This window comes from Solanum tuberosum, unplaced genomic scaffold (genome assembly GCF_000226075.1).
Source record: "Solanum tuberosum cultivar DM 1-3 516 R44 unplaced genomic scaffold, SolTub_3.0 scf00309, whole genome shotgun sequence".
In the NCBI taxonomy this organism is placed as follows: domain Eukaryota; kingdom Viridiplantae; phylum Streptophyta; class Magnoliopsida; order Solanales; family Solanaceae; genus Solanum; species Solanum tuberosum.
Window position 1 is genome coordinate 96,907 of NW_006239232.1, and position 26,457 is coordinate 123,363.

The window sequence follows — 26,457 nt, forward strand, 5'->3', positions numbered from 1 at the left end:
CTGGAGCTTCGTTGATACAACCGGAAGTTTGAGTTAGCTATGGTGAGCCTCCTTGTTTCCGGAGGGATTTCATTTACTTTTCAGTTTAGTCAGGATGTCGTGGGCCTTGTCCCGATTCCATCTTTATCAGTTAGAGGCTTCATAGATAGTCAGTATAGTTGAGAAATCTGTAGTATTCATTTATTTTATTAAATGTTTTAAAGACTTAAGTGCCTATTTTATAGCGAGTTGAATATATTATTTTTATTCTAAGTTGTTCATTTGAGTTAATGTTTTGAAAAGTTGAGTTTATTGAATTTTATTCAGTTTTATGCTTTTGCATGCTTAAGTTAGTCTTCCGCTTGTAGTCAACCAGGATGAGGGTTCGCTTGGGGACCATCAATGGTTCTTGAGTGCCGGTCACGTTCAGGGTGTAGACTCGGATCGTGACATTAATAACCTGCTGGATAGGTGAAAATGATACATATTCATAAGTACAAGGCTTTATAAGAAATTGTGGATGCCATTGAAAAAAAACAATAATTATGATAAAGTTGAAGATGATAAAATACTTTTGGAACCCTTTACGCGAAAGGAAACACTTATCGCAACTAGAACTCATCATAATTTTATGGTGCAATTAAAAAAAGATAACATCAAAACTTTTGGATACAATAAGAAAAGTTAAACATGTGCTTAAACTATATTTAAATTTTAAGAAAAAACATAAACAATATAATCATATTTCCCCAAATTATCTTAGATATATTTGTATTTTTAAAGAATTATTAATTTAAAATATTAATGTGACCATATATTTATATAGGTGTCTTCTTATATTATCTTATCGAAATGAATGCATTTTTTCATTAACCCAAGTCGGGACCGGAGGAAAATATTATCTTAATGAGTTTATTAATTAACCGAGTATTAATTTCGTGAGGTTTTACTGTAAGTTGAGATAAATAAGGGCGGAACTAAGTGTGAATTTCTAGGTTTTGACAAATCCGATAATTTTTCCGTAAACTCTCTAGTTATATTAGAAAATTAACTTGTGAACTCATAACAAATTAATTGACGGCTTAGTGGGAAAGATGAGTTGTGGAAATGCTTTCCACACTAGTATTGTGACATAATCAACATAACTCTAAGGGGTCGTTTGGCTGGGAACAGGCTATTTCAGGATTAATTATCATGATATTAGTTATTCTGGGTTAACTTATCCCATCATGGATATGAAATAACTTATCGCATCACTATCACTATGGTATAAATGGTGGGATAAATTATTTCAAACATGACAAATTAAACAAGAAATCAAAATATTATTCCAATACTATTTCTTTATCCCAAGACTATTACACCAAACGAGCTCTAACAAACAACACTTATTTTAGAAAGGACAAAATAATCACAAGTTGACAGTAAAAAAATAAAGTGATCAATAAAAGCTTTAGCAATCAACAAACAGGGGAAAGAGTGGGAAAAAAAACAGAGGAAAATGGAGAAAATACAGCACAAAAATGTCACCGTTAATGGAATCAAAATGCACGTAGCAGAAATTGGCGAAGGTCCAGCAGTTCTATTTCTACATGGCTTCCCTGAGTTATGGTACTCATGGCGCCATCAATTGTTGTACTTTTCTAACAAAGGTTACAGAGCTATTGCACCTGATCTTCGTGGTTACGGAGACACTGAAATTCCATCGGAAATCAGTAGCTATACTGCATTCCATATTGTTGGTGACTTGATTGCTCTGTTAGATATTCTAGATCTAGAAAAAGTGTTCTTAGTTGGACATGATTGGGGTGCTCTAATTGCTTGGTTTTTCTGTTTGTTTCGTCCTGATCGAATTAAAGCTTTGGTGAATCTGAGTTGTGAGTTACGGCCCAGAAATCCGTTGCGAAAACCGATTGATTGCTTGAGGGAATTGCTTGGTGATGACTATTACATGTGCAGATTTCAGGTATTTTCGCATAGTTCTCGTCTCACGAGCTAATTTTCGGAGTTGAGTTACATCTAATATTCATTCATTTTTTTTTTAAAAAAACTCCGGAATAGTTCTCTTTCCATTTAATTTTTTTTTGGGTATATGGATGAAAATAACGTAGATTCAGCCTGTGTGAGATTTTGATAGCTGGTTTCAAGTTGGAATAAAGTAGAATTTTACCAGTATTCTTTGAGCCGATTCAAACTTGTTTCGGATTGAGCCGTACGGTGTAGATGGTAGGAAGGAAAGTGTTTTTTAAGTTTGGTGGATCGCAATGTTAAAAAAATATTTTTTTTGAAAAAATAAATTTCTTAAAAATTAGTAAAATAACTTTTCTAATGAAAATTAAGTTGCTTTAATGGCATTTTAAAAACTTTTTGTCTTCTCTCACTTATGACTCACCCAACCCCCTGAGAACCCCAGTCTCCATCTCTATCAGTTCTGCAAATTTTGCTAGATAACATATGTACTTGGGAATTTCATTTTTCGTGGAAAACTTTTTGAAAATGTTTATCAATTTTAAAAAATAAGATGGATTTACACTGATTGATGGAGGTTCCAGGAACCCACTAACTTTTGCAGGATTCTATATATTAACGAAAAATATAATTGGCAAGACAGATTTTTGGCACGAAATGACACGAGCAATAAAAATCAGGTATTTTTATAATTTCGGTGAAAAGTTAAAAGTATTTGGGTAAATTCATTTATTTCGTGTACCTAAATTACCCTCAAAAGTAAAACCACTTTTAATACTTTTAAAATCACAACTGTTTAAAACTTAAACCACTTCTGAAAAGTCCAAGTTGTAATTATTATTTATTTCACACTGCTCAATTTTTTTAAATTTAATTTCATACTTTATTGAGCAAAAACGAAAAAGCCTAATAAATTATGAAATTAAATAAAAATTTCTTGGGCGATGTGAAATAAATAATAATTACAACTTGGACTTTTCAGAAGTGGTTTAAGTTTTAAACAATTGTGGTTTAAAAAGTATTAAAAGTGATTTTACTTTTGAGGGTAATTTAGGTACATGAAATAAATGAATTTACCCAAACGCCTTTAACTTTTCACCAAAATTATAAAATACCTGATTTTTGTTGCTCATGTCATTTCGTGCCAAAAATCTATCTAGCCAATTATATTTTCCGTAAATTTAAAAGTAAGTGTAAAATTATCTATTAATTTTATAAAATAGACAAGGGTAAGGAGGAGGTCTAGTTTTTTTAATAAATATATAAGAAATATGATTTTAAAACTCATCAACATACTGTGTTTTTTGTCCAATAGCAATGATGACCTTTTAATCATTATTGCCCTCCTCGACCATCTCCAACACTACTCTATTTTATTCTATATTTTTTATATTTGGAAATTAAAATAGAAAATATCCTTTCCAAATATTATCTATTTTATCCTCTACTATCCAATAACAGAGAGTTGAATAGTAAATTCTCCAGATTCGAAGAATTACTATTCAAACTCTCTGTTTTACTTTTTAAATATTATATTATTATTTTTATTATTTTGTAATTAATATATTATTTTTTTATATAAGGATATTAATTAAATTTCTAATATATTCATAATTCTTTTTAAATGTAATATAACATTTTAAAAAAAATATATTATTTAATATATACTACTTTCATCCCGAATTAATAATATTTCAATTTTTTTTTTCAATTTTCGTCATTTCAAGTGAATATAATTTGATATTATTATGAATTTTCACTATGAAGAATGCACAAAATTTAAATGATAAAATAAAAATAAAAATTTAAAAATACAATACAATACAATACAAAATAATTTAAATACAAGATAACAATACAATACATAACATAATAATTTTTAAAATCACAATAATAATAATAATAATTTAATAATCAGGTAGGTCCTTTCCAAATTTAACAATATTCGAAAAAAATTAATGTATGATCTGGGGAAGTTGTGATTGTGATTGCTTTTTACAATTATTTGTAGTTGTTCTTTAGAAATTTAAAATAAAATACAAATCTATATTATATAAAGAATTTGAAAAGAATAAATTTTATATTACATGAAAATTATATAGGGTGATTATTTGTAAAAAAGAAAGAAACGATTTAAGAGAAAAATAATAATATAATATTAAGGAGAGATAAGGAGATTCTTTTTTAGAGAATAAAATAGAGACTTAGGTTGGAGTTAGTTGTCTGAAGAAATAGAGAACTCTATATTTGAAAAGTAAAATAGAGGATCAAGTTGGAGATGCCCTTGGTACATGAATTAGTCGATGAATGAAAACCCATAAACTTCAAATTCTGGATCTACATTTGACTTTTCTTATAAAAGTAGAGAAAACCTCTGACTTTCCCCATAAAAATAGAGAAAATAAGTTTCACAAGCGACATTTAACGTGATAACATTTTTTTCCATTCTCCCACACACCTCATCTTCACCTCACCCTCATAGCCCCATCCCCACCCTTACTCCCATAGTATTTGACGAAATTAGCTATATATTAATACTTTTAGGATAATGTTTTTTACTTACATATCAAACATAAAAATAAATAAATAACAAACTCACTTATTTTCTTAAAAGAACATTTTTCAAGAAAATATTTTCATTCGTACCGAACACCCCCAAAGAAAATAAATTCTTGTTTGGTCATTTTTATGAGCTCTCACTTTCAAGTTTGTGCCCACTTTATTTCCTCCAAGTGAAGAGAGCAAACGGTTTAATGTCATTCTAAAGTTCTTACTCCCTCCATTCATTTTTACTTATCAAACTTTTTCTAATTAGATTTCTATTTTTACTTATTTTTTTTGACAAGTTAAAAAGATATAATTTTTTCCCCTATTTATATCCTCAATTTATTTATATTGAGTTAATGCCTTTAAAATATATATTAAGTAAATACAGAGACGAACTCAGAATTTGAAGACTTTGGGTGCATCAATATTAACTTAGCTCAAATATGAGCTCTAAGATAAACTTAAAATAAAAATAATGAAATAAAACTCTAGTTAGATTCAAACTCAGGTCTCACAAGTGGATTCTCTAGCTTGTACCAGCAATACAATAATACTCCTATGCTTTTCATGGGTGCACTGCTAATTATATTCTTATTTCTGTCAATTTCTCAAGATAAATATACATAATTTTTTTCGAAATTAACGAATGTACTATTTTTGTGATTTACTAATAGTATGCTATTATTTAGAAACCTGGGGAAGTGGAAGAGGAGTTTGCTTCAATTGATACTGCAAAACTGATGATAGGATTTCTTACTTCACGTGATACACGTCCACCTTGCATTCCCAAAGAGATTGGCTTTCATCAAGCCTTTGCTCAGTTACCAGCAACATTACCTTCTTGGCTAACACAAGAAGATGTCAATTATTATGTTGAGAAATTAAACAAAACAGGCTTTACTGGAGGATTGAACTACTATAGAAATATGGACAAGTATGTGTACTCCCTCTCTTTCTCCGTTTTAATTTATCTGTCTGATTTTCGATTTGACACGGAATTTAAAAATGTTATAGACTTGTAGCTTTAAACTAAAGATAAGTATTCCCTCCGTTTAAAAAAGAATGATCTAGTTTCCTTTTTGTCTGTTTAAAAAAGAATGACCTTTCCTTTTTTGACAACATTTTAACTTTAATTTTTCACGTGACATGTTTAAGACCACAAGATTAAAGGGCATTTTGGTACATTTGACATAACTTTAATTTAGAACCACAAAATTAAAAAAATTTCTTTCTTTTCTTAAAATCCGTTCCTAGTCAAACTAGGTCATTTTTTTTAAACAGAGAGAGTAATATTTACTCTGGTGCTTTTGTTTATTGATAGTCGATCAATTGAGCTATTAAAATTTCTTGAATAAACGTTTGTTTATTAAATATGAACAGAACTTCAACTTCAAATTATGAAATCCTAAATTCTCTGAAAAGTAGAATTTCAAATTTTAAGTTGTGTTTCAATTTTTTTAAAATGTAAAAGTTGATCTATAAGTTTATATTTGTTGAAAAAGATCCCATTATATTGAATTTTTACATAAAAACTCATTCTGTACGTGAATAAATTGTTTGTACCATGTGAAATAATTATAGTAAATAATAGCTAGTTAATTACTATATTGTTGAATTTTTGGACTAATGAATCTTTGATAAATTATGTGTATTTGAAAGTTTGTAACAACATGTAATCGCAAGTATTTATTTACCAAAGGAACATGGACATATGTGTTTTATTAAAGCGGTACCTTATGATATTTTAATACCTTCTTTATGAACTATAATTTGCTCATTTGGTAAAGTTTGTATAGGAGTCGGAAACGTTTTGATAGTTTTCATAAATTGTGATGTTTTCATGTTTATGAGAACAAAATACAATGTAAGAATTCTAAATTACATATCCGAATAAAATTTCAACTTCAAATCAACCTGATTTCGATACTATGTATGCAGAAACTGGGAGCTCACAGCCCCATTTAGTGGATGCAAAATTCAAGTCCCAACTAAGTTTGTGGTAGGTGAGTTGGACCTGACATATCATATTCCTGGAATCAAGGAGTATATACACAATGGTGGATTCAAGAAAGAAGTTCCAAGTTTGGAGGAAGTTGTTGTAATGGAGGGAGCAGCTCACTTCATCAACCAAGAAAAGCCTGATGAAATAAATGCCCACATTTATGATTTTATTCAGAAGTTTTAACCAACCAATTGGTAGTATCTATTATTAATTATTGGAGTTTTTGCATTAATTTGAGACGTACTTGTTGAAGTTTGTGACAAAATAAGATGCCTAAACAGATTTATGTTCCTGAATTTTGAAATTTGATTGATGAATGAATATGTATTTGCCATTATGTTTACAAGTTCTTCAGCTTTAACATGCATTTTTTTCACTATAAGTAAGATAATTGGAAATAAGGGGAAATTTTGGCTAATATTGCCGTCACGTGACTAGGAGATTACAGGTTGGAGCTGGAAATAACCATCTTGTAGAAATGCAGGGTATATAAGACTGCGTATAAAAGTTCCTTGCGGTCTGTGAACGTCAAGAGAGGCGGGGGGGGGTGAAGTTAAAAATTCTTTAGTCGACTTCCTGTATAGGTTAGTCGACTCACCTACAAGTTAGTATCACATTATAAGGTTAGAGTAAATGCAGTAAGTAAAAGACTCAGAGAGTTTTATACTGGTTTGGAACACCGGTGTGGTGCCTACTTCTAGTGGGTTTCAAGGGTTTCTTAAGAGCTTGTTGATAACTTGGGTAGTACAATGTATTTCGACTAAAAGCCCTGTATGATGTGTAAATCAGATCCTCTTCTTTGACACAACCTCTACTTGTATAACCTACACTCAGATCTTTCTCTTTTCTTTTTCAATTGTATACTCACGAGAATACAAAGCTTTTATGAAAGACAATAGAAGATACCAGTACAAGTTCAAGTAAAGTGCGTACTTCACAATTGCGACTATGAGTAAGTTTATATAGTGTTGAGGACTGCTCTTTTAAGGAATAACCCAAGGGTATTTCAAATCAAGGATCTCGATTGAATCCTTGATTTCAGTTGATTGATTCATGTCCATATAAGATATGTGCATGAGCAAACCCATTCCTTCATTTTCTTGGAGATCTTCTTATAATCTCGATACCCTTCCTTCTCTTGAAGATCTTCTTGTAATCTTGAAACTTGGCTAATTTAGTGATTGTCTGTCTTTCAGATTTACTTCATCCTAGTCAGACGCTAGGATTGTGGTTTTCTTGATTATGTATTCCTTGTAATGCTTCTTTGGCGTCCTTCCTTTTTGATTTCATTGCCTACAATTTATCATACATATCTTAGGTATTTTATTATCAAAATAAATCGCCCTTATGATGCTATCAGTCTGGTCTGGCCCTTTTCTGAACACCGTTAATAGTATGAGCTTAGTGAGTATTGGGACACTCTATTCTAAATTATGTCATGCTCAATTTATTTACCTAGATAGATGCAAGTAAACATCGATTTTGAAGGGAGATACAGGACCAGTTTGGAAACTAGAAGTTGTTGCCTGTTGTTTTGGATTTTGATATACATAAATAGATTAGGAGGAATTTGCTTTGGTGATGGATGAGTTGACGCGGTCTATTCAGGAGAAGGTCTCATAGTGTATGTTATTTGCTGATGACATAGTACTGATTGATGAGACGCGGGACAGAGTTAATGCGAGGTTGGAGGTGTGGAGACAAACGCTGGAGTCCAAAGGGTTCAGGTTGAGTAGGACCAAAACAGAATATTTGGGGTGCAAATTCAGTGATGCATTGGATGAGGCAAATGTGGAAGTGAGACTTGCCACACAGATCATTCCTAAGAAAGAAAGTTTTAAGTATCTTGGTTCTGTAATCCAAGGAAGTGGAGACATCGACGATGATGTCACACATCGTATTGGGGTTGCTTGGATGAAATGGAGGCTTCCCTCTGGAGTCTTGGGGGATAAGAAAATTCCACCTCGACTTAAAGGTAAGTTCTACAGAGTGGTAGTTAGACCGGCTTTGTTGTATGGAGCGGAGTGTTGGCCAGTTAAGAACTCACATGTTCAAAAAAATGCATGTTGCGGAGATGAGGATGTTGAGATGGATGTGTGGGCACACTAGGAGCGATAAGATTAGAAATGAGGTTATTCGGGAGAAGGTGGGAGTGGCCTCTGTGGTGGACAAGCTGAGGGAAGCGAGACTGAGATGGTTTGGACATGTGAAGAGACGGTGCGCAGACGCTCCAGTGAGGAGGTGTGATAGGCTGGTTGTAGAGGGTACGCGGAGGGGTAGAGGTAGGCCTAAGAAGTATTGGGGAGAGGTGATTAGACAGGACTTGGCTCAGCTTCACATTACCGAGGACATGACTCTAGATAGGAAGGAGTGGAGGTCGCGTATTAAGGTTGAAGGTTAGTAGGGTTAGCGTGTTGTCTTTCCTTACGAGGGTATGGGTTGTTAGCGTTTGTAGTAGTCCTAGCCTTGCACTTGCAATTCTTGTCTGTGATACCTATAGCCTTATGTTGTTTACTGCATTTCACTTCTCACATTATTTTATTGATGTTATTGTCTCCTTTGTTGATTATATACTATCTTTCTTATTGGATGTTATGTTTTATACACTGTTTTCCTCTCCTTTTACTTGGATTTGTTGTACTTGAGCTGAGGGTCTTTCGGAAACAGCCTCTCTACCTCCACGAGGTAGTGGTAAGGTCTGCGTACACTCTACCCTCCCCAGACCCCACCTAGTGGGGTTTCACTGGATTTGTTGTTGTTGTTGTAGATCAGGAGGAATGATAAAATATATATCACGTATAATTTTAAGTATATGATGAGTATTTTCATTTAACAATGAGAATTTTCGTGTACGTGAGAGAATGCGTGTGGTTTTAGCACGAGGTAAAAAATGACAATAATTATTATGCTTCTGTTCCAATTAAATTGAAATTGACTATATGAATCCTCACCAAGAAAATCAGTTATTTAATGATATGTGACATCATAGTTTATTTCAAAGATGGACCTAAATCATGTTGTTATATAAACACTCTGCGATGTCCATTTTGTTCTTCAAGGCATCACAATCTCTTTGTTGTCCCTTGAGATTAAAATGATAAAAGAGACAAGTTTATATTGAAGATATAATTAAGTAAATAAATATGTACATTTTCAGCCACTCTCAATTATTAATCTGTTGAATCATTGACTTTAGGCATATCGTTGTAAAGATTTATATGGGGTGATAACACAATTTAAATGATATTAGAGTAGCTGAGTTCTACGTCGGGTTATCACCTTTCATTTAAAAAATTACACGCATCTAACCCATAAAAAAAAATCAATCTACACGTGAGTGGCAATGTGACATGTTGAAAGTATACCAAAATAAATAAAAAAGTACGTCCTTTAAAGTTTTAGCTTTAAAATAAGGTGTCATATAATTCATTGATATATATAACCAACTCACATTTTACTTCACAAAAGAGGCTTCCACTGCTATATAAACTATCCGCTTCTTCTTCTATATAAATAAATAAATCTTTACGATTCAATCAATTTAAGTGTCTACACACCCTAAATATACTTGACATAGAAAACGAAGAGCCAAATCTTGAACTCAATTGTTAGTTAGTACTCCTATCTCCTTAATTTTGGAGTGGATTTTTTCACTCTATTTTATTATATACGCTTATCTTTCTTTTGTATATGAAAAAAATAAAAAGAATCTATTCGAGAAACGCTTACCAACCCTTTACTGATATTCTTGTCCCGATGCTGCAGAACATATTTGCAGAAGGGGAAAAAGGCAAAATCATAATTATTCAGAGTGGATATGTTTTTTTCTACTTTAGTCTATTTATTATTTTGTGTTGTTTGGGGAATCTCCTATGAGCTTCATCTAGTTTATAGTTAAATGTTTTAGGAAGGATCTTGGAAATATCTAAAGTTTGGCATTTTTCTTGCATGTGGAGGAATGACTTGAGCAAGTTGAAGACAAGTGCCAAAGTGCACTTGTCCATTAATTAACACTGCATTTTGCTTGAAATTAAATATATATAATTCTCATTCAACAACTTTTATCTATCTAAATAAAAAATATATAACCTATAAAGTGACATTTTAAATAATATTCCTTCTGCCCCTTACTCCATTTTATAAGAAAAAAATAGAGAGAAATTTAGGGTCGTTAGGTAGAGCGTATAAGAATAATGCTCAATAGAGTATATTAATACTGTTTGTATCAGTTATGTTTGTATTAGTTATGCAAAGATTATTTGTTATGCATTGTTTGGTTTGGTGTATTAAAAATAGTATGTATCCTATTAAATGTTTATTTACAAAAATATCCTCCATAATTATAGTGGAAAAGATGTAAAAATGTTTTTGAGGGTAATTAGATCTTTAACCATGCTAATGCATGTATTAAATCTCTTGCATTACTAATACCTAGATCAGTAATACACCCTTCAATACACAATAAAGTGTATAACTAATGCAAGCATATTATGAAAAAGTATACCAAACAAGAGACTACTAATACACAAAATTGATACATTCATTATTTTTACTAATACATTCTACCAAATGACCTCTTAGTAATGCATAAATTGATTATACATATAAAGTTAATTAGCGAAGAAAATCTCATTTTACTCTCAAAATTTCACTATCACTAATGTAATTTTTTTTCTAGAGATTCTAAAATCTTATTAAATTTTTAGCCGCTCAAATCCCTCTCCGTCTAAGCATATATACTATACCGCGACAACAAGTGAGGAAATTTCCTCTTTTATGTTTTTTAGCATAACCATTTGCACTGCACCTTCTTCTTCTTTTCTTCCATGGACGACGATGAGTACTCGTCATCTACTACTGCTCTTGTATCTTGTTGCGATGATAATACTCCGCACTACGCATTCAGCGGTAAGCTCATGCTTACCTCTGTTCTCCTTTTCTTTTTCGTCTGTTTTCTCATTGTCTTCTTCCACCTTTACGCTAACCGATTCCTCCTCCGCCGTGCCCGCCACCACCACGACCGCCGCCGTCGCTACCGCCACCAGATTCCGGCTTCACCAATTGCAGCTTCTTCTTCTTCTCGAGGGCTTGACCCTTCGCTGCTAAAATCACTCCCTGTTTTCGTTTACGATGCGGAATTTTACAATCCTCCAATCGAATGCCCTGTGTGCTTGGCGGAATTTGAAAATGGAGAAACGGGTCGGGTTTTGCCCAAATGTAATCATTGTTTTCACTGTGAGTGTATCGATATGTGGTTTCAGTCTCATTGCAACTGCCCGATTTGCAGAGCCCCAATTCAACCATTGGTGAAACCGATTGAAGTAACGGAAAGTGAATTAGATGGAAGAGATGAAGTTGTAATAATGGTGGATGAATCTGTAATCGAAGAAGTACAAAACTGTGAATCGTCGCAGTCCGACGATAGAAAAAAATCTATGGGATGATTGTTATTGTTACGATTACTTATTTGGTCACTCAACGAATGAAGAAAATGGCTCCAATTTCCTTTTTGTTGATGGTGTTTTTATTGCATTCCAATTCCATTGTTAAAATATCACCTCAATATAGTTATGTGACTTTAGTGTATAATTTTTATTAATTGAGTGATTGTTTGAACAATTATTTAATACTCTTCGATGCTATTTACAATTGAGGATCAAAAGGTAACACGAAATACTTTCTCCATCTAATAATATTTATTTATTATTGACTTTATATGCTTATTAAGAAATTATAAATAAAAATAGAATGATAATTTTATTATATCACCTTTTGAGTATAATAAATACAATGTCTTTAAAAAAATATAATAATGAAATAACTAAAATTAATGATAAGGGTAAATTATGAAGTAAATGTAAAATTATTCATTGATTTCATAAAGTAGATAAGTATTTTTAAAAAATTTCAAAATAGTATAGTAGACAACTATTATTGGACGGAGTGAGTAATAAGATCCAAACCAAAAGGAGACCAAGTTGGCATAAAAATATGTTATTTTCATGTATATTGGGTGAATCATTTTTGGCGATTAGTGGTATATCAAGTTACTTTAATTTGTAGAAGGGGGTGTGGATACACTATTCTTATCTAGGAAAAATTATTTGAATGAGTACCTTTTAATAAATAATTACTGATTTTAGCGATATTTTTTATTTATTACTATTTAAAGCAATATTATGATAAATCTGCAATATGTATTAAAAATGAATTATGTATGCAGTATATATGTATTTTAACTGTTTTAAAATATATTTTGCTTGTTTGGTAAGAAATTGACACATTATATTATAAGTGTATTAAAATGTGTGATAATGAAGTATACATCAATATAACTTGTATTATATGTGTTCTATAAATTGTTCTATGTAATATAAATTAAAATTGTATTATAAATGTATTAAAAGTGATCAAGTGAAAAAAAAAATGTTATTGCTATAAGTGGTAAATATTTTCTTAATATAGTATATTTATGTAAGTTTCCCTATCTACTCTCTCCATTCTTATTTAGTTGTCACTATTTTAGGTTTCATGCTCCTTAAAAAAATAGGTAAGTTTACTGTTATATCCTTATTTAATGTTTTCTTGAAGTCAAATTTTCAATAAACGAATACGAATTAATTTATTTTGATTAATTAATTTGACCGATGATTATGAATCATTTACTTCATTTTTCTATGTTGGTCAAATACATACTTTCAAAGTTAATAACTCCTAAGGGTAAAATAGGAAGAATTATTTCATTTATACATTAATTTTGTGAATCGACAAATATTAAGGAATATCTATTTTTAGTAAGGACGACATATAAATAGAAATAGAGTGAGTATATTATTTTATCCCATCCGTCTTAAGATACTTGTCGTCCTTATTTAAAACAAAAGAAATTATTCCTGTCCAAAAATCGAAACATAGATAAAAGACTACAATGCCCTTGTCATACATTTAGGCGCGACTTAGTATAGCTTCGTCGCTTAAGCTTTTCCTCCAAAACTAAACCATTCCCTCCATGTATTGATTAGTGAGTATTGACATAAATTATTGTGTTACAAAAAAAGTTTTACAACATATCATCATTATGTGTATGTTCTATTAACATTTCCCCTCCATAATTTCAGCTTCCATTATATTCTTAATCTACAACACAAATTAATTACTTGTGATCCAAATTTACTCATATCTTTCAAATCCTTTGTTTTTTTTTTTGGTTGTAGTAAAAGAAAATGGAAGGAGAAAGTAGCAAAGGATTTTGTAATTACAATAATGTAAGCCAGGTACACCATGGTTGATTTGCTTGGGTTTAGCATTTAGCAACGATCGTAGTGACTAGTGTACTAAATATTAGACACACTTGTGTCAAGTTCAAGTGTCTATTTGGTCACTAATTAAGTTTGAGTATCTATCTTTAAAAAGTGTGTCAAGTTTAAAGGGGTTATCTAGGTATTTGATATATTAGATAATGTTTTAGAATTTTGAATTAAATTATACATTGTTTTAATATTAGTATATAAAATTTTCTATAACACAATCCAACCAATTGTATTGCAAATAAATGACCAACCAATTATAACTCAATTACTCCTAACTAGTATAAATATTATACTCCTTTATGTTTTTTAATTACGTAAAATTAGCGTCTTTATGTTTTTTTTTTTAGTATACTATATTATAAACAAAATGTATGAAAAAAATTTAGTTGTTTTAAAATTTGTCAAGCTTCCATGATCAAACAAGTCACATTTTAGTTCACAATTTAGAAAGAAGGGGAAACCATGGGTCCAATGGAGATTTTCAGCATAAAACATCAATACTCCATTAATCCAACCATAATTCATCATAACCAACCATAAGTAAACAATTGAAAACGATTTAGAAGGAGACCCATGACAAGAGATTGAAAACCCTAGATTTGGGGGATTTGGAATCTTAAAAACATAATTTGAAGGGGATCCTTGGGTGATAGCTACCCAAGTATGAAAAGCATCCATACCTTGGCTTGATTTCCACACGAAATTGGAGGAGAAAGGCTGGTTCTTGAACCCCTCGCTTGACCTTGACCTTGCTCTTCAATGGAGTCCTAGAGAGAGAATTTTTGGAGAGGAGGGTTGGTTTTTAATTTGAGTCTTGTGAATTATGTGGGGTTAAGTGATGTTTAATGACTTAGAAATATTTATATAGGTCTAAAATAACTAATAATAATTGTCCCCACCCTTAATTAATTAGGATTTACTCTAAATGTTTGACCCTTTGCTGAAATTTAGGACAGCATCACAGACACCATCCACGAGGTGTGGATGGACCCACGGACCATACTGGTCACTCGTGGGTTGGGTCTGAGGCTGGTCTTTTTGGCCTTGGTGTAGGCCTCACTCACGAGCCCCACTTACGGGGCGTGAGTTGGTCCACGGACCATACTGTATGTTCGTAGAAAGTGACTGAAACTTTGGACTTTTGGGGAAGGCCAAGCCTTGACTCACAACCCCACCTACGGGGCGTGAGTCCACCCACGGCTCGTGGGTTCCCCTCTCGTGAGTCAAGCTGGTTTTTGACAGCTTTAGGGCAGTCCCTTGGTCCTCCTCAAGGACCCTTGAGGGGTCCTTGGGGGGGGGGGGCATGCCTTGACGTTAAGGGACTAAAACATTAGTACTAACTTAGGGAGGTCATTTTAGGACTCAAATCTTCGTGTTAATCCTATTTAGGCTACTAGTTTACATGTTAGGCTCTAGCTTAGGTCATTAGATTTCCGGGTTGTTACAGTAAAATTGTGTGATACAAAATGAGTCTATTCTTCTATAGTGAAAATATATTTAAATTTAAAAATCAGTGTGTCAGAGATGGTGTAAATGAATATATACATGATGTTAGCATAAAACAAATTAAGTACACAATTACTCACGATTATCACTTATTATCATCCAAAAAATTTCTTCTTCTGAAGTATACAGTGAAACATCATTTCCAACAACTTCATATTATCTATTCCTTGTAAAAAAAATTGAATACATTATCTTAGTGCAATGAAAAAAGATAATGTATACTTATATGAAATAAAAAGTTACATTATCTTACTACATGTCTTGTAACACTATTAATGAAAAATAGAGACTTATGTTATGTACATTTACATACTTGAAAGAAACAAGAAAGCTTGATCTTGTCTCTTTATTTCAGTTTCTTTTATCTTTTAGTGTATTATTGTTTTGGTAACTAACAACTTTATTAATCACAAAAGAGCATCATTACAAACTATAACAACCAAACATTGATTGTTATTACAATAATACTCTAGATGTTGATGTCATATAGTAGCTCGATACGTTGTTATGTTCATCTTAGTCTATGGAGCATGCTTTGAGTGAACAAGCAACATACAAATATATAATCTCTTGACTTCAACTCTACTTGACATGCATAGTTTACACTTCTTGTCAACCTCTATGCCCATGTAATTAATCCTTTAATATAACTTCTTACTTGTTTTCATTTTATAAAATCAAAGAAGTTGTGTTCTTCTTAATATACTTTTTAAAGGATATAGTAAAAGTAAATACTACTCCCTTTGTCCCTAATTACTTGTCCACTTTTCCTTTTTTAGTTGTCCCTAATTACTTGTCCATTTTGACAAATCAAGAAATTAAAGGACAATTTTTTTTACCTATTATACCCTCAATTAATTACTTTGAAAAATGTAAATCTTTGTGAAAACCTTAACTTTTTAATTCATACACTTCATAATTAATAGGGGTAAAATGGTAAACTCACTATGTCAATAATTGTTTTTCTAATAGGTGTGCCAATTCAAAAGTGGACAAGTATTTAGGGACAGAGGGAATATTAATTATGCTTTGCAATTCTCGGTTCAATTACTATTTTTTTCGTTCATTTTTACTTGTAAACAATGAACTTTGCAAACATTTTAAGAAATAATAAATAAATTGTATATTACTATAATTTTAATATTAATTTGTGTAGTCTTTGTTGAACTTGAGAAATGATTTGAAATGATAGTTATGTTAAGGGTAAAACAAGAAAAAGAAATTGCCCTTCTCTTCTTGATATGCTAAAATGAACAAATAAAAGTGGATTTTTTTTTTTAGTATAGCGGACAAGTACGTAAAATGAATGGAGAAAATAATATTTTGTAGTTATAACAATTTAAAGAGTAATATTGAAAGAAATTCTCCTTCGTTCACTTTAATTTGTCCAATTGAACTTTGCACATCTTTAAGAAATAATGATTAATATGAATATATTTTACCATAATACTCATATTAGAGATTTAGTCTTAAGTTTTGAAAAAATGATTTGTGAAATAAGTAATTAGTGGTAAGGGTAAAATATAAAAGATAATACTCCATTTAGTCCATATTAAGTGAATTTTATGAGGCAAGCACACTCATTTAAAAAATATCAGGGCATAAATAGAATAATACTTTCTACTTTTGTCCTTGTAGTTATTCTCAAACTATTTTAAAAATAAAAAGAATTCAAAGTAAAATCATAAATATGAATTAGCTCTCTTGAAATTATCACTTAGAAAATGTAAATGAAAAGCAAATATAGAAGAAATTTTTAACAACTCTATTGAACATTAAATAATTAACTTATTTTGAACATTAAAAAGAATCTCAAAAATTCAATTATTATGAACTAAAGAAAATAATTATCCTTCTTTTGATACGTTGTTAATAGTGAAAAATAAAAATTATATTTTTTAAACTACTAAATAAAAAAAAATGAAGGAAAAAGTTATAAGTTTCTCTCAATTTGACTTTAGATACTTACCCTATTTACTTGGCAATTTATATAGAGCTTTATTCATATTTTTTTACCTAAAAATTAAAATACACGAATACTAAAAATTAAATTAAATTAAATTACTTTAAAAGACAAGTAGATTAAATAAATGAATTCACATATAACTTTTGGACTACAAAACAGTTCTTTCCCATGACTCTGTTTACAAATCCTGCTTATTAATTCACTTATTAATCAATTCATATAATAATGAAATCAAAAGAACAAAAACTAATAAATTATGACAGTTACAGTAAACTATTAAAGTATGGCACACCAGTCTGTGGCAACCAACCATCTCCCACTAGAAAATTCGATAATGTGAAATTAGCAGCATCAGTAGCATTCAAAATTTGAATTGCAGGCCATGTAACTCTGCCTGTAGTATTTGATCCAGCTCCTGTATTATTAAACTCTGCATAATACGATGTATTCAACGCGAAATCTCCAGACCAATCGTGCCATCCCGTTGGATGAATAAATCCATCCAAATAAGATTGCATATATATCGTCCTAGAGTACTCTTTCCATGGCCTACCAAGATACGTTTTCGTGGTACTATTGCTCAATGCTAAATCATCTGCAGGTCTGATTGTGCAATTTTGTATCGAAATTCCAGTGTTTTGGTTTATATCTGTTCTTCCCTGAGCTGTTATCGCGTTGAATTGATTGACCATAGGGAGTCGCGGATACAAATTGCAGTTTTGGAATAGTGCAGCAGCGTTTCCAAATATGAAATCAACTGTTCCATATATGTCGCATTCTCTGTAAAATTGCCTTAGAGAATGTACGTATAGGGTGTCTTGATATGCCTCGAAGCTGCAGCTGTAGAATGTAGATAAATCAGCACCATTTCGAACTGCAACTGCTTGATGCTTGATTGCTCCTGCTGTGTTTTGGAATGTTATGTTAACCGCGACGAATCCTTGACCAACCACAGCTGCAGAAGTTGAAATGAAAACGTTGTTAGATAACTACCATGGTACAAAATTAAGTTCAAAGATTAATTTTGAAAAAAAGAGTGTTTTTTGTCATGATCCGCCACTTTGCCATTAAAATAAGGCATGAATATAAAGGGCACGGAGCTTTAGTGAGACTCTAAGTCCGTGACATTTTGCTTTGCTGGTTTATATGATTCATGAGTTCGAGATGTAAAATAAGTATACAAGAAGTATGCATTTGCAAAGCATGGAAAAAAATTACAGTGTAGATACTTACAAAATGTGGAAGAGTTGAATGTTGTCCATCCATCAACAAAGCTATGATTGCCCGTAATAATGGTCTGATTAATTCCATCACCGATCATCATCAAATACTTTTTGTTCTTAGCAATTGCAACATACTCTTCATACACACCTTGTGTGATGTATATAAGAAAGTACCCAGACTCAGCTTTCGTATTATTTGGAGCAGCATTAACAGCATCATTAATCGTCGAAAAATCCCCACTTCCATCCTGACTCACAACCACAATGTCACTCACAACAACCTGATCATCTTCTTGCAGCAGCTTCCTCCTGCCTACTCTCTCGAAAATCGCTTGATTCCGTTGAGACATTTTCAACGGCAACTGTCCGTTTTTGAACAAATGCTTTTTAACATGACGAGGTTTAGATCCGTTCTTCTTTTTTGGTACCCATCCTTTAGTGAAAAGAGCTAAAGAGACACTAAAAAGTTTGGTATCATTAGAAAGTGGAGCAACTAGCCCATTTCTCAAACTCCAAGCAGACGATGTCTCTTGTAATCCATCTAAACAAGTTTGTGTATTTGTCAAAATCGCACTTAACAAAGTTTGAACATCATCCGCTTGTAAAACAGGGAGAACATTCGACGTGGCGTTTACGGTTTTTAAAGAGCTGGATAAATAATCCATGTTGAGTCCTGCTAGAAATTGACAATCTTCTAGTGCACGGACAGCAGTAATTGTTAGTTGCTTAGATTGACGAAGATATTTTTCGATTAATGAGAGGAATTTACGAGCCGAAGAGAGCGATTTTCGGACAGATTTTCGACCGTAGCTGTATACATTTTCGTTATTTGGGGTTTCTGAAGGTGGAAGAACAAAGGATTTACAAAAAGAAGGATAAGGAGTTGATTTGCAAATAACAGAGGGAGGAACAGGGGTATTTGGAGGAGCATCAGCAGCAAATAAAATTGGGATAAGTAAGAAAAGTGTAGTGCAAAAAAAGATGAAATGAACAAAAAATAAGTTGGAATTTTTTGCCATGGCTTTTGATATGCAAATGAAATGGTGATTATAGTTGTTTTTATTTTTGTGGAATGGTTGGATAGATATTGGAATATATATAGTAAAAACAAAAGTATAGTTGTAATACTTTTATTTATTTTTTTGGTTACATGCAGAAGACTTACAGTAACGTAGTACTAATAAAGTATATAGTATAACAATGGGATTGAAAGTCAACTTGTTTTATTGCATGGTTTTTGTTTTTTCTTGAAAGCGCGTCGATCTTCAAATGTTGAAAATGGAGTTAGTAGTAATATTTATTATGAATGCATTGATTGGGTTCAAACAAAGAGACAGAAATTTCTTGTGGAGGTAGAGGCGGATTGACGGGATTTTAATTTTATGAGTTTTGAAATTTAGAACGATAAATTTTAAGTATTACGTCCTCTGTTTCAAAATAAGTGAGTTGTTGAGTTTTTTTTTATAGTTCAAAATAAAGTGAATTGTTCAAAGTTTAAGAGAGTTGTTGGAACTTTTTTTCCATTTTTTGCCCTTCATTTACATAGGTGATAATTTCAAGAGAGTTAATTGCTTATTTTTATGATTTTACTTTGAATTATTTATATTTTCAAGAATAGTTTGAGAATATATAAAAGGGCAAAAGTGAAAAATCGTGTAGGGGTACTTGTCTTAAACTTTTTTTCTTAATGGGTGTGCATTGGCTCAATAACTCAATTATTTTGAAATGGAGGGAGTAATAATCGAGTTCTAAATTTAATATTTATGTGAAACCAGAAATTTCATCAAGAGTGTTTATGATGATTTAATATGTATGTATAAAAAGTATAGTTTTGACCTATATATGCAGTATAATTTTCCCCATACCAAGTATAATTTTCGAATGAAAGATGATCAACTAGTCACTCTTTGTTCTATGTAGCTCCATCTCTGTATCTATACATATTAACTGAATTTGTTAAAAAAAAAATACTATTGAGTATCAGTTATTGATTTCGATCGAATCTATATCTGAACTTCTACCTCCGCCAATGAGGAGCATTAGTGCTTTAATATTCTATGCTCCACTTTAGGATTAATATTATTAGTCAGCATTATGTAGGAGCTTGTTACGTTTGTTTGTTTCATCGTTTGTCAATGAAGTTAGCACATGCCAACTTGGTTTAGGTTATACACGTCTCCTGCAGACTTTTTTTTTTTTTTTTGTATATTTAGAGGTCGATCTATAGTTTTCAATTTTTTTTATGAATTCTTAATAAACTATTAAGTACATGTTAAAGTAAATTTCTCTTATATAAAGTTTGAACTAAAGTTACTAAGTGTTGTTGAATTCGTAACTTCAATCGTAACTCTGCCACCGTGTATACTACTACTAGTTTTTTTTTTTAAGCCATTGATAATGTTGGCCTATGATATGTAGCACTTCATAACAAATAGCGCATTGTATATCCACAGACCCTTGTGGTCCGTCCCTTCTCCAGATCTCATGCATAACGGGAGCTTATTAGTGCACCGTGTTGTTCTTTTATATATCCATTATGTAGTCATATCTCTCTATGATAATATTGATTGTCCCAATAAATTTTGATTGTTTTAGTGAAATGTTATTAGAAAAAACATATAATATAACACAATATCAAAGATGGATTCTACAAAAATCATAACTATTATAGTGAAATATTATTATAGAGGATGATTGTTTTAGAGAAGTATATAGACCTAATATATTGAAACTTTGGCGATATACTTTAGTTGATACTAAAATTATTTGAATTAATTGTGTAGACACTTTTTATTTAGTTTAGGTATACAACAGTTGTGGAACAATAATGCTAATTATGGAATAACATAATTTTGATTATGAGTGGAAACCAAATCTGAATTCAGTTTGCAATGAAATGTGAATTATGTAGATTCCATACTTCACCAAATGTAGGACTATTAATAATGTGCTTTCGACAGGGACGGCTCTTGCCTATAAAATTTTAGGCATTGGCCTTAGGCCCCCAATTTTTGAGGGCCTCAAATTTTAATAAATAAAAAATTATGTATCTTAACCCTATTCAAATAGAAGAAATTAAGGAAACATTGTTTTGGATTCTTACATTTTCTTCGTTAACACTCACATTATTTATCCTTTGTAACTCTTTTTGCACTCTATTTCTTCAAATCTTTGATAGTTAGAGTAATACACTCTCAAAAATATGAATCAATAGTCGAAAAGTGTTGAACAAAGTGCATTACAAATTCTTTTTTTTAATTTATTTGTTAATTTTCATATTAAAGTAGGTATACCAAGTTATCAACTTTTTGAATCAGATTCTATGATTCTAACTCTTATCTTTAAAGTTTATCAACTTATTACTTATAAAATTGTGTTAATAATTCATATAATAATTGTCTCAACAAAAAGGCCACAAATTATGTTGAGCCGCCCCTGGCTTTCGATTGTATTTTATATATATAGCAAATAATCAATGTAGAAATAGGTCTTGGATTTCCCCATATTTGGTTGTCATTTCTTTTTTAATATAACTAATATTTTTTGGTTTAATAATAAGCAAATATTTTAAATAATCTTTTGATCAATCTCCAATTTTGTGCGATGATTTTTTTTAATGAAAAAATGAATTTTGTTTTACTAATTACTACTTAATATTTATATTATTAGTCTTTGCATAATTAATTTTTACGTTATAATTTTTGTAAAACTTATCATCAAACCAAACGACCCAGTACAAACACTATAATATACAAATTCAAAGCCTTAGCTTAATGACGGTTAACTATTAGTTACCCTGGGATAATTTACCCCACGATGTATATAGGATAACTTATCTCATCATTATGATAAAAATGAATTAATTTTTTTTATGAAAAAAATGAATTTTGTATAAGTATATATACTACATGATGGAAAACAGCAATGCTAAATTCTGAGAACTATTTTGATTGTTAGTGCAACCAAAATCTGAATTAATTTTAGAGTACTGAAATGTGAACTATAAAGATTCCATTCCAATAAATTAAATAAAATTCAAATTCAAATACTTCAGAACTCCACCTAATTTAGGACATTACATCAGCTTGGGATGATATGGACAGCGCTATAAACTACTTGTCCTTCTGTTTTACTAGTTCAGTATTGACTACTTCGATTTTATATTAATCGTGTATCATGTTTCGTTTCTTTAGAGACAATCTATGAGAATTTGACAAGCATTTTAATATTTATTTTCATTAATTTAATATGAGAAAAGTTGCAACTTGTATTACTTATGGTTTAATTTTGAATATCTAAACTTTAAATGCAAAATGTTAAATCGATTTAATCCAATTTATCTTTAAAAAAAAGAGAGCTTAAATGACTTTTAAAAAAAGAAAACGTGACAACTAGTTTGAGATGGAGGGAGTATTTATTAAGTATCAATTCCCCCTAACGCCTTCTCACTCGAACTCGTTGCATCGGATTTACCTGGTGTAGTTTATATTTCCTCTACAACTTGCTAATTATTGTACATGAGCAGATTATATTATGAAAATCTTAATTTGACTACAAGTGTCATGGTAATTATTTGATGATATAAGATTAAAAAAAACAATTTTAATTAATTAAGATAGTAAATAAATAAAAGAAAAATATACTGAACGAGTTAAAAAAAAACGTAGACTGTACCAGAGAGGGTCACATGTTTAGTCAACATCTACAGCTAAGAAATTAGAGTATTCTTTTTAATTCGTGGATTATAAGTTGAAATAGTCAAATCGATCAATATGTTATTTTTCTATTGAGTTAACATTGTCAGATTATTTTTCTAAAAAATAAGGATATATAATTATATTTTGTAAATGAAATAATTAGAACATGAAGAAATATGTTGGCAAGCTGCTTTATTTTATGTATATGCAATTGTATAAAACTTGTAATGTATCCAAAGGTTTTAGGTTTAGAAGCAATAACCAGATATGTAATAACAAAATTAACTTGTGAAAATATGATTTGTTTGATCGGTTAAAATTTGACAATGATTCATAAGTAAATTACAATAGAAGTTAAAACTTCAAGTGTGACAACTTCATAGTCATGACTCATGAGTTTGTTTGCTCCTAATCAAAACTTCAATTTTAACAACTTTCTATTTTTCAGATGGTTTTTTCACTAAGCAAGCGAAGTTCAAAAGTTTAAAATCACTCCTTTAAGGTTATTAATTAAGTGTAATGTTTTGATGATTTATTTGTTAATTTAGCTCATCTTGATCAGTTTAAATTCAGCTCAAATTATCTAAAAGCTATTCGATACATTTCTCAATGTACTAAAATAAATGATACTCCAATATAACCCTAAATTAATTAAACAAATGCTTAGAAGGTGCAGGCTTAACTAGGATAAGTGAAGCACCAACTTTTGTTGACAAAATTAGCAAAATAAATGTACTAATTAAGTAGCTGTTGATACAGACATATTTATTCCATTCCAATCTACTTAGGTGCATATGATATGACAAAATTAGCAAAATAAATGTACTAATTAAGTAGCTGTTGATACAGACATATTTATTCCATTCCAATCTACTTAGGTGCATATGATATGACAAAATTAGCAAAATAAATGTACTAATTAAGTAGCTGTTGATACAGACATATTTATTCCATTCCAATCTACTTAGGTGCATATGATATGATATGATTAATTAAAACCAAACCTTTTGACAATAAATCTATTCATTTTGTCTGTTCTTGTTCAAGCCAAACTATTACACCTACTTACTTTGACATTGGTAGCTATTAGATTTCTAGATTTAGATATGGTTGGATTACTAATTACTCCCTCCGTTCACTATAACTTGTTACTTATTTCTAAAATAGATTTTTACTTTTACTTATCACTTTTGACATATTAAGAAAAAACGATAATTTTTTTACATGTTTTATCCTCAGCATTAAAATACTTATTTTCCAAATCATTTTCTAAGACATCATTTAATATGGGATAGTTTAACTTATATCATTAATTATATGTGTCAAGTCAAACTGTGACAAATAAAAGTGAATGGAGAGAGTATATATTATTTCCTCCATTTATTATTAAAATAAATATATAATTTTATTTGTCTAATTTGGAAAATTAAGAAATAATTTCCTAACTTTTGTAGTCATGTAGCTATTGGGATTTACTTTTAGGCTGTGTTTGGTATTTTCTCAAAAAATAATTTATTTAACTTTTGTGTTAATTGACAAGTAAGAAAAAAATAATAATGTTCCTATAGAAAATGTACATGAAATTCAAGTTAATATTATGGGGGTGGAGATGGAGGCGTTGGTGGGTTAGGGGTGGGATAATTAAGGAGAAACGTTATTTATGAAACTTATTATTATTTTTTACTTTTACGAGTGAAATTATTTTCAAATATTTTAAACAATCATAATTAAGGAAATAAAAAAAAATTGAAAAAATATATTTTCCTCCATACGTAACACACCGTTAAAAGTCAATAAGCAATTCATAAAATGCAGAATGTCGGAAAAAAACACGTTTACGTTACTTACAACTAATAATAGTAAGCTTCTAATTAGAGTCACACAGACTTTGTATTATTTTTTTGACAAGTTACCTATTTGACTAATGGATTTAAAATAATTATATATTCACTAATCAAATAAACGAAAATCTATATTTTCTTTTGTATTATAAATATATATTATTAAATATTATTTTGACGGGCGACTATTTATAGAGAAAATTGTGCAAAATAATAAACATTTAAGTCATATAAAATGTTATAGCTATTGTTTAGGAAAACTGATTCATAGCTATAGTTTCGCTCAATTTTGTTGTTTGCCTGATCTGTATAATTCACTTCATTTGTATAAATTCAGAATTTGTATAATTCAGTACCTGATTGTATAAATTCACAATTTTGTACATGCTTACCCTAGCTATTTGTATACTATTCATAGTAAAAAAAAAATACTCAATTTGTATATTGGCAAGCGAAATATACAAACGAAGTTCTGAAAAATTCCTAAATGTATAAATACAGATTTTATATATACTTATCTTATTTATATATTTACAAGCGAAATATACAAACAGGCAAAAATATACAACCGTTATCTCTATAAAAATAAAATTATAGCTATAAAACACAATTATCAAAACTATAATTATAGAATCTTATTATTTCTATTACGTTTGCTATTTTTCAAATTTTCTACAATTGATATCCATTAATCTCTATATTTTTGGCTCTTTGCACTGACTGCCTGTTTTTTGTTGTTTTATTGTTATCATATATTTTTTGGAGTATTGACTGATTCAACATAATCACCGACTTGGAAATATTTGTTTAGACTCACTTGTTTTATTTCATAAATTAACTCATAAGTCAACCATTATATAAAGTTATAAACTATTTATCCCATCGAAGTATTTGTAATACATACATTACAATAGCATGTTACATGTCTTATCAAGTAAAAATCTTAAATGCTCTAATTGATAATTCACTTCGATTCATAGTTACAAAACTATAGATTATCTTCTTAAAGAGTTACTGAATTTTTGTTAACTATAAATTATTTTCTTAGAAAGTCATTCAATTTTAATTTTTAACTCAAAAATTACTATGAGTATTTTATTTACAGGATCACTCAACATATTTGATTGATTCTTTAGATTAAAATTTGTTGACGTAAAACTTTTATATCTAATTAAGAAATAAAAAGATATCCATTTAAATCATCTAATAAGCCGAACACTTGATCCGACCGCTAAAATATAATATTGACTATTTTATTTTACCCTTATAATAAAGATAGATTAACATTTAATAAAATGACGTTGAAATGTCTATTTAACCTACCTTAATTTCAAGTTTATTTAAAGAAAATTGTACCGCGGCAAATTAAAGTTCACTTACTTAAATTGTAAGGGTTTTAATTCTTGACAAATCATTAA

At 30.3% G+C, this 26,457-nt stretch overlaps 3 protein-coding genes across 3 annotated transcripts; 2 read left to right on the top strand and 1 right to left on the bottom strand.

Annotated features, from left to right (window-relative positions):
• Positions 1-1,414: 1,414 nt before the first annotated feature.
• LOC102604339 (bifunctional epoxide hydrolase 2-like) lies at positions 1,415-6,842 on the top strand. Its single transcript, XM_006359796.2, has 3 exons — positions 1,415-1,945; positions 5,184-5,428; positions 6,433-6,842. The coding sequence occupies exons 1-3, from the start codon at positions 1,481-1,483 to the stop codon at positions 6,677-6,679; spliced, it is 957 nt and encodes a 318-aa protein (XP_006359858.1). The 5' UTR covers positions 1,415-1,480; the 3' UTR covers positions 6,680-6,842.
• A 4,227-nt stretch (positions 6,843-11,069) lies between these two features.
• Positions 11,070-12,095, top strand: LOC107063120 (RING-H2 finger protein ATL2). Its single transcript, XM_015314579.1, has one exon. It carries the CDS (start codon positions 11,323-11,325, stop codon positions 11,938-11,940), a length of 618 nt encoding a protein of 205 aa, XP_015170065.1. The 5' UTR covers positions 11,070-11,322; the 3' UTR covers positions 11,941-12,095.
• A 5,295-nt stretch (positions 12,096-17,390) lies between these two features.
• Positions 17,391-19,565, bottom strand: LOC102604662 (probable pectinesterase/pectinesterase inhibitor 41). Its single transcript, XM_006359797.2, has 2 exons — positions 18,512-19,565; positions 17,391-18,233 (listed from the first exon to the last, which is right to left on the bottom strand). Exons 1-2 carry the CDS (start codon positions 19,518-19,520, stop codon positions 17,542-17,544), a joined length of 1,701 nt encoding a protein of 566 aa, XP_006359859.1. The 5' UTR covers positions 19,521-19,565; the 3' UTR covers positions 17,391-17,541.
• Positions 19,566-26,457: the final 6,892 nt, after the last annotated feature.